This window comes from Spea bombifrons, chromosome 11 (genome assembly GCF_027358695.1).
Source record: "Spea bombifrons isolate aSpeBom1 chromosome 11, aSpeBom1.2.pri, whole genome shotgun sequence".
NCBI classification, from domain to species: domain Eukaryota; kingdom Metazoa; phylum Chordata; class Amphibia; order Anura; family Pelobatidae; genus Spea; species Spea bombifrons.
Window position 1 is genome coordinate 34,733,997 of NC_071097.1, and position 9,663 is coordinate 34,743,659.

At 41.3% G+C, this 9,663-nt stretch overlaps 1 protein-coding gene across 1 annotated transcript in view; it reads left to right on the forward strand.

Moving 5' to 3' along the window:
• SORCS3 (sortilin related VPS10 domain containing receptor 3) overlaps positions 1-8,787 on the forward strand; it is a 213,052-nt gene extending 204,265 nt beyond the window's left edge. The window contains exons 21-27 of the mRNA XM_053451030.1: positions 772-895; positions 2,319-2,431; positions 5,279-5,410; positions 5,701-5,800; positions 7,577-7,682; positions 7,948-8,108; positions 8,694-8,787. Coding sequence (XP_053307005.1) covers positions 772-895; positions 2,319-2,431; positions 5,279-5,410; positions 5,701-5,800; positions 7,577-7,682; positions 7,948-8,108; positions 8,694-8,758 — 801 coding nt within the window. The 3' untranslated portion in view covers positions 8,759-8,787. The remainder of the gene's footprint in view (positions 1-771; positions 896-2,318; positions 2,432-5,278; positions 5,411-5,700; positions 5,801-7,576; positions 7,683-7,947; positions 8,109-8,693) is intronic.
• Positions 8,788-9,663: the final 876 nt, after the last annotated feature.

The window sequence follows — 9,663 nt, forward strand, 5'->3', positions numbered from 1 at the left end:
TCCTTCACACGTGCACAGAGGTCTCATTAACCTTTGCTTGCCAAATACCCCGGGAGACGGAGAAAGGGCAAATGCGTTGGTGGGATTTTGCGGAAACCCCTCCCCCCACGCATGTAAATTTAAAGGGACCAGCCAGCTATGATGTGACGGCTGCAGCGCCCCTTCAATAAACCAACGCACCTGCAATGTCTTGCCTGTCCTTTAGGGAAACCTACATTTATCCGGAAGACCTTGTGTCATCTGTCATTTGTGTCGACCCCCCCCTTAAATTCACCGCTTTTATTATGCAAACTCCATTTAGAACATGCAATTTTGTTTTATATCCATCTGTTACTTTGTTGACGGCTTCTAATTTGGTTTGGGTTAAGAGCTGGATGTAAAGACTCTTCTAAGCTTTCTCTGGATGTTAAAAATAAAATAAATAATATATATTTCAGCTGAGAAGAAGGTCATCAGCTTTCGTTGGTCATTTGGTAATTAAATGGTTAAAGTCTAAAAAAAAAAAAGCTTTGTATGAAAAGGATGGTAATTATTCTCAAAAGAGTAAAAGATAAAGGGACAGGAACATTATTTTTTTCTCCCCTTTGATCTAATGCAGAAGAGCCAATAATTACGAGGGAGAACAAGAGATATGGAAAGCTTAATACGGAGGGGGCAGGGGGGGTCATTCATTTAACCAGCTGCGGGAGATAATGGAAGTTCTTTTGGGTTTGTTTAATGACTTGTTCTGCTCTGTCAATGAAGAGCTTATGTTCTTTGTGTCTTTTTCAGCCCCACATCACCTTGGACAGTAGCATCTCTTTGACGTTCAACACAGAGGGGACACACACCGTTACCGTGCAGGTTTCAGCCGGGAACTCAATCATCCAGGACACAAAGGAAGTTGCAGTCCACGGTGAGTCCGACCTATCCAAAAAACCTTTGTTTGAGGACCTTGTACAGTGGTTGAGGACATGGCTGTCTTTGCGTATAGCAAAAGGTCAAAAGATAGAGCGCGTGGAGTCCTCCGAGGGAATGAGGAACGCGAGTTGACGTTAGAAGAGTCAAGTTGACCTGAGAGGTGTCTTCAGAACTACTTCATGGACCACTTGGTCCCACTTTAAGGCATTCATTGACCAACTTGTTCCACCTTAACTTGGAAGATCTATTAATTACGAGTCGAGTTGACCTTAGAGGTGTCTTCTAAACTACTTCATGGAATGACTTGTTCCATCTTAAGTTGGAAGGTCTATTAACTAAGAGTAGAGTTGACCTGAGAGGTGTCTTCAGAACTACTTCATGGACCGACTGGTCCCACTTGGTCCCACTTTAAGGCATTCATTGACCAACTTGTTCCACCTTAAGTTGGAAGATCTATTACTTATTGACCTTAGAGGTGTCTTCTAAACTACTTCATGGGCCAACTTGTTCCACGTTAAGGCATTAAAGCTTCCCTAAGTTTCTAAGCCTGGTGGAAACTTGTAGGCACTTGGATGCAGCTGGATGAAGTTGAGTTGCATCTCAATAATTAGCGCAACATTTCCAATATATCTCCAACTGCATGAATCCAGAGAAAGGCAGATAAGGAACCAACTTGGGGCATCTCAGATATGCTCAGCAACTTTTCTGATTACCTGGGATTTCTCCAGGGTTCTACTTCTGGTGAAACTCAGAGAATGTGGAATTTTGCCCCTTAATGACATTTTGTATCCGAGACAAACTTTATAACAATGTTATTAGAGACGACTCGCATAACTAGCCGATGTAGTCCATTCACAGACAGATCAGTTCATACTTATGTTGGCAACTAGAAGCACACATTGTGTGTTTGTGTACTGTATATGAATATTGTCATGGGGGATTGTATCACTTCATACAAGTTCAACCACGTGTAGGATACTGAACCTACAAGGCCAACCATTTTCTGAGTATGGCAGGGTGGCAGAGTTTTTGTATAAACACTCGAGACTCCAGCCTTGAGTGTACACTCAAATGTGATGCCTTTGAAGCAGTAAGGAAGAACCGTTGCCAAAAACGAATTATATTTATTTTGGATTAATTAAAACCCTTGCTCGGAAAATCTGGCACATAACAGGTTTACGGCACACGTGAAACGCGGCTTTAACCCTATGGTGACGAGATAACCTGACTGTAATTCAGATTTAAATAAATTAATTTAAATTAATAATAAATTGGGGAGTTAGTATTCAAGTGGACCTTTTTGTGATTAGGGGTCCTTAACAAAATAAGCAAGTTCACAAACGGTTAAATAAGAGATCACTCCCCCGTGCCACGAATCGATCACAGCTATTAAGCGCTGTTTTCTTTTCTTTTTCTAGAATACTTTCATTCTCAGCTGTTGTCTTTTTCCCCGAATCTGGATTATCATAACCCCGACATCCCCGAGTGGAGGCAGGACATCAGCCGACTCATTAAGAGATCCCTGATACAGGTAAGGTTTTAATCATCTCAGCGGACGCCGGCGCGGGCCACGCCGGGCTCTGCGGGCTACGGAACATAACGAGCTCGGAAGGAAGCCGTCTCAAAGAACGCTTGTCATGCAGCCGATGATGAAACAAATCCATGAACCCCCTCGTCGGCATCAAACGCCTCGCTTTGTACCTGTGAGCCCGCGAGGACAGCCGCTTAAAATAAACGGTTTGAACCCAGACTCCGGGTCTCAACGCGGCCGGCGCGTGTTTGTTTGTTTGTTTGTTTGTGGCTAATCAGAAAAACCTCATGAAACTAAACCGATGGCGGGTTTTAACCCCGCAACGTCTGGCCAAAGAAAACAGACAGATTACTGCAGAGTCTTCTGAGTATTCTACTCACGCTCACAGCTACATGGCAGATTTCTATTATGCCGGCCCCCCCCGAACAATGAATGCTTAAGTTATTATAGTAGTTTGTAAATCATTAAACATGCAGACATTAAACCTGAAAAAAAGGATCACTTTAGGAGAAGCTGCAGCTCCAGAGACCAGCACACTGATTTAACTATATATTAGAGAAAGCTAGCTTGTTGATTTAACTATACATTATACAGGGCCTTCTCACTAATTTAACTAAACATTATACAGGGTATCTCTCTGATTGAACTACACATTATACAGGGTATCTCTGATTTAAGTATACATTATACAGGGTTGTCTCACTGATTCAACTATATCTTATACAGGGCATCTTACTAATTTCACTATACATTATACAGGGGCCGGTCACTGATTTAATTATACATTAAAGAGGGCCGGCTCACTGATTTAACTATACATTAAAGAGGGCCAGCTTACTAATTTAACTATACATTATACAGGGCATCTCACTGATTTAACAATACATCATACAGGGGCAGGTGGCCGATTTAACTATACCTTATAGAGGGCCGGCTCACTGATTTAACTATACATTATACAGGGCATATTACTAATTTGACTATACATTATTCAGGTCCGGCTTAGCCCTTCATAATGCATACTTAATTTAATGACATAACACAGCAACCCTCCAGTTTAGTGAATTAACCCCTGTGTGCGCAGACGGCGGACGCAGCACGATTCCACCACCGCTGACCCGCCATCTGGTTTGCCCGATTATTTGATTTTGCAGGATTCGGCCGCTACAGGAAAAAAAGAGGAGTTTTTAATTTAAAAACCCCACTTCTTCTCTCTTTCATCACTTCAGGCAGTTCTTGTCCCGCCGAGTCATCCACTTAATCAAGCAGTTCGGTTTTAATTTAAGACACACAACCTAATCTGGTCCCCGTTCCTCTCCCTCGGGCCGTGGCTACTAATCTGCTCGTATGGGCTGTGTTTCCCGAGCCGCCGGTGTGCGCGGCGCTTATCGCTGTCCAGCCTTCCTGTAAGAAGCGGTGTTTAATCATTGCAAATTCACTTTAGTCTCCATTCCAACATGATTAGACGTGATTGACTCGCTCGGCTATAATATGGATGTCAAGCCTAATCTAATAAGACGTCCCTATGTAGCCATTAATTAATTAGTGCCTGCTCACTGTACAGTATTATCATCTCCTTCACTTTAAGGGCAATAGCATAAGGGGAGGAAAAAACGCCAGCATTTGCCAAGATTATTTTTTTTCTTGGACCCAAGGGCTATACTTTGCTTAGCTAGACGGTTTCCTAAATGTTTAACCCTGTCGGCTGGCGCGTGAACGTCTTCCATTAATCCAAAAGTCCGAGCAATTGCAAAATTCTATCTATAGACTTAAAAGCTGGAAAGAATAAAAGTCATCGTCCCGAAATGATCAACCGGCCCAGGTCAGCCGCATCGTTACTAGGAAATTTCTGGCTGTAACATAATTGCAAAAAGGCTTTTCTGATGATCGATTAGCCTTTTAAACTTAAACTTGGATCACAGGAGTGATGGGAGTGATAAAGGGCCATTGGAACACAGGAGTGATGGGAGTGACAAAGGGCCATTGGAACACAGGAGTGATGGGAGTGATAAAGGGCCATTGGAACACAGGAGTGATGGGAGTGATAAAGGGCCATTGGAACACAGGAGTGATGGGAGTGATAAAGGGCCATTGGAACACAGGAGTGATGGGAGTGATAAAAATCTGCCTTTTCCAGCTACCATAGTCATTTACAGCATTAACCCCGTCTGTGCTGGATCCTTTTTATGTTATTTTAATAGACAAAATTGGCTTTTCTTTCAAAAACAAGGACATTTCTAGGTGACCCCAAACTTTTGTACAGTAGGCACTTTGGAAGGAATGAACCTTTGAATTCCATTGGAATGTCCGTCGTGTATTTCTATTACTAAGTTCTAATCAGTATTATAATGGATAATATTGAGTCTTTGATTCAGTTGTATTTGGACTTCCATGTAATAATATGGGTTACAGAAATTGAGTTATATTAGAATGTTTTGTCTAAACAAGCGCAGCTAAAAAAAATGACATTTAATTCATGAAGACGGTATTATCGAGCTGTCAATCAGAAGCGCAGCAATGTTTGTGATTACTAAGCATTTGCTTAATTACACGGAGGTTTTCGATCAAGCGAGTTGAGTTCAGTAAGGTGAGCAGATACATTTACGGCAGGTACACAGAGGAGCCGGGTTGATCAAATTAACCTATAAGGGTTCATTCAGAATATCTGAGGTCTGGGTCATGCAGCTCAGCCGTCTGATGATATTTGTAAGTTTGCTTTTTTGGAATATGGTAGATACGTGGAACAGCATCCCAGCAGAAGTGGTGAAGGGTAGTACAGTGGGGCGATTTTAAACATGCATGGGATATGGGAGTTATTTATGAAGGACCTACATATTCTTTTTTTAGGTCACAAATATAGGAGAGGAGAATATCCTGGTGGCCATGTTTCCTGGTCTTCCAACATCTGCAGAGCTTTTTATACTTCCCCATACAAATGTGACCGAGAGAAGAAGGGGAAGCAAAGGAGACCTGGAGCAAGTGAGTTATCTAACCTCATCCAACCGCTTTACAAAGATCACCCCCGTGTTATTGGCTGAAAGTTAATGGGTCTTCTTAATGGTATGGTCCATTGGTTTTCCTAAGAGAAGAAACGTCTTCATATTATCTGCCCTGATATCCTCGGTCTGCCCCTTCTGCACGTTTGTCTACCCTGAAGGTCCCTGTCTGTCCCAGGAGCTCCCCCAAGATATTTGACTTTCACACCAGCTCTAAAACCCCTACGTACTAAACGTTTTCCTCATTTTTATATATATATTTTCTATTTCCAGATTTCTGAAATCTTGTTTAGTGCTCTGAACCAGAACCTAATCATGTTTGAGTTAAAGCCCGGCGTCCAGGTCTTTGTGTACATTACTCAGCTCACGTTGGGTAAGTAGTTCCGAATAGTGTTTTGATTAAACTCGTACCGGTTGTGGTGTGTGTTGTGTGTTGTGTGATGCCAGGATTAGTGGAGCTAGTAGTAGAGCTCTCTCACCTGTGACACAGGTACCGGGTATACCCTCCTGACGGCTGCCCTTCAACTAACCCTTAAAATAAATATAATGAGAATACCTGGAAACCCTCCAGGTTGGACACAGAGTCTCGCGGTGAAGTCCTGCATCCCCAGGGCTCTCATCTCTAGGCAGATGAGAAATGTGTGATTACACCCACTTCCCACTCGTGTTCCACCTACTTACTGCCCAGTTTGCCTTTCCCATTCTCTTCCACTAAAGGCTCTCTGGGGCTAACCCCGCCCCTGCACATAGCCAGCCACACCTCTACACAAAGCCCCCTCCCATGAAGAGCTCCAGGTATATAATGGAGGTCTGTGCCTAAGTGGTGGAGCCTCCATAGTTTTTCTTCCTCCAGTATCCTAGTGAGGCATAGCGTTGTCTATGATGTCATATTCTGACCCATGGCACGAGGAAGACACAATTGGATCTCGGGGGGGGGGCGATTGGGTCAGGTCCACATCAAACATACTCCACATCAAACATTAAGGGCCGCTTCTCTAACCTGCCGACGCAGTAAACGAGACACAGAAAAATGCTTGGCTCGGAAACTGGATGCTGATAAATAGATTCTGAGAACACAGCGGCTCGTATAAACTTACCGAGCGCTCTAAGGCTCGCGCGGTCTCTACTAATAAAAGATTTCTTCCCTCTCCAAGTAACATTTTGCCAGAAATGACGGGAGCTGCTTCTATTACACTTGCATGCTAATTTTATTGCCTCTTCTGCATAAAAACCAAGCCATTTCTCCCACCTAAAACAATTTTTTGTTTGTTTTTCTTATATTTTGCATAAATATCAGATGTAAATATTGTTCTTTGGGCTTTTTCAAAATAAATCTAATTTCAAAGAACAACTTTATGATTTAACGCCGCTCACTGCGGCGGTTTCTTGTATATTCCTTACATTTCGCTTGGATATAAGAATAAGAAGCGTCAGTTTTTTTCACGAGACGATATATGGAGGAGGAAAAAAGATGTATGTACCGTAGACTTGATAAAACAACACATTTGGACACTTTATTTATATAAGAACGGCACGGAGACCAGCTCGGGGGCTAACACACATCAATGATCCAAAAAGTAAGGTGTGGTTACGCCCTGGGACCTTCGCGGTCGGCACACGCTAACCCACGATAGAAGGCAGACATTGGAATCCATATGTCATCCGTGAAAAGACTGAAGTTTCTTTCTAATATATATCCGGTACGATGTACTTTTTATAACCCCCCCCAAGGAGGCTTGTGTCTCATCCACTCTTGCCACTGAACTATGATATCATAGCATTTAGAATATCATCAGGATTTAATATTTTGTGATACAATTATAAAGAGCCTTGATACTTTTCAGGATCATGTTAGAGGCCAATAATTTACCACTAGCTGAGCAGCTTATGGAAGTTCTCAGGAGGCCTTCAGGTTGTCTCACCGGAGGTTGTCCCCAATGTGTTCCTCCTGGTAGAATTGTCAGTGTAGCTCTCTATAGTGACTAATCAACGTACAATTACATTATTCATCTCAACATGAACCACAATAAATTCACCCAGAGTATTCCTTATGACCCATTTGGCTTCTTCATGCTATGAATGTTCCATGAAAGACTTGGAACTTTGCATTTATTTTTGACCAATCGCCATTTTTGTTTTGTGTTTTCAGCTCCGTTGGTGGATAACACTTCCAGCCATAGCAGCTCGGCCATGCTAATGCTTCTGTCCGTGGTTTTTGTGGGACTTGCCGTTTTTTTAATCTACAAATTCAAGAGGTAAACCCAACCATAATGCAGTAAAAAACAAAATAATGTGTATGTGTCGAACAGAAAGTCTACAAACGCATCCAGAAGATGGGATTAATTAAGATTCGGTACATTGTCAGCCTTTGTGCTGAAACCTAATCAGGGCTTTATGGGTAATTGTATATTTATGAACATATATCACCTAACCCATGTATCCTTTCCCAATTGTGTTACTTTCCCTAATAACGTCAGACTAGTCTTTTTAAGAACTTTTTTCCCTTTTCGCTGACCGCAGGAAAATCCCATGGATTAATATTTATGCTCAGGTCCAGCACGATAAAGAACAGGAAATGATCGGGACCGTCGGCCAAACAGACAACACACCCAAAATATCACTCAGCGACTTCACAGATCCCGAGGAACTGACAGACAAAGAACTGGACACACGAGTTATAGGTAACGATGACTGGGATTATGTTATTAGACCATGGAAACTCAAATATTTTTTATAGTGTATAAGTTATAGTGATTTGTAGTGATTTGTGAACATAATTGCACAAGTATTAACCCCTTAAGGACAATGGGCGGTCCCAAAACCTATTGAAAACAATGCATTTTGAGCCCGTACATGTACAGGCTTTGTCATTAAGGGGTTAAACGTTTTGGACAATGGAGCACTTTTAACCATTCAAAAAAATTTACTCTAAATTCCAAATTTTAGTGCTTGTAGATCTAACTCTGTTTTTTTTTGCCCGTGGTCCTAATTGTGTTTCAACCAACATCAGCCAATCACATCCAAGTGGCTGTTCTGTCCAGTGTCCCTCATGCTCTACCTTGAAGCAGAAGAGACACATGGCTCCTAGGGGGTGGAGGAAAATAAAAGCATGGGTGGGGTTCTTCTAATAAATGAGTGGAGACTTTTTTATGACTGTAGAACTTTGATTTTCTTGTTGGGAGAAACAAAAAAAGTGCTGATGTGTTAAGAAAAAAAGGTGATATTGATATATTCTGATAAATCTTCTTTTATTTTATTTTATCCAGGTAACATCTCAACAATTGCAAACAGCGAAAGCACAAAAGAAATCCCAAACTGTACCAGTGTTTAACATACCCGGGCCAAAATCTGGACTTTTGTTTTTTTTTTTACAAAAAAAGAACAGATCTATCATTTTTCCAGTCTATTTTTGGTCTCATCACCACATTTATATATATATATATATATGGCAGGTATAACGAGAGGCATTTCTAAGAAAAACAGATTTAAATAAAAGAAAAAACTATTAAACGCCTATATTTTCTCTTCTTGAATAGAGAGGCTTGTTTGAGCAGAAAGAAGCATCGCGTTGAGCCGCGTGTGGAGCTGATGAGATCACGTTGGCTCCTCGCTAACATTCCTCTGATACAAAGTATGATGCGATCCATTCTTGGCCAGAGCCCTACCCAGGAGGAATCTTTGTAAGCCAGGTGGTTGGTTTGCATGGCCAGGACTAATTCTTAAAGACACTTTGGCGTCTCATGCAGGGAATCTTGTACACAGGATCTGAATCACTCAAGATTCAGAACTTTATATTTTTATGATTACCCTTTTCTGCTCTTTTATTAATTCCACATCCACCTTTTCAGCTCGGGGAGAAGAACGTGGACACCAAGTGGATGCAGAGAAGACATGAAATAAATTAAGAATCATTATTTTAAATTAACTTAGTTTTATGGTCATTATGGACATGAAAAACTTTTTTTTTGACCAAATATCTATTGTCATTGTGCGTTTAAAATCGAAATTCCAGAAAGTCTCGCAAGTCGCACAGTATTAACCCTACGACTGCTCAAAGGGTCCCTTCCCACCCAGACAACCAGAATAATAACTGTGCAGTAAGATTTGGTCTTTTTTATTATTTTATTAAAACTAATTAAACTGCGCATTCATTTTTTATCATTATAAAAAATATCCCCCATTTTGTAAAAAATTTTGCCTGTTTTTTTTTAAAATACTTTTGGGATATCCATAGTT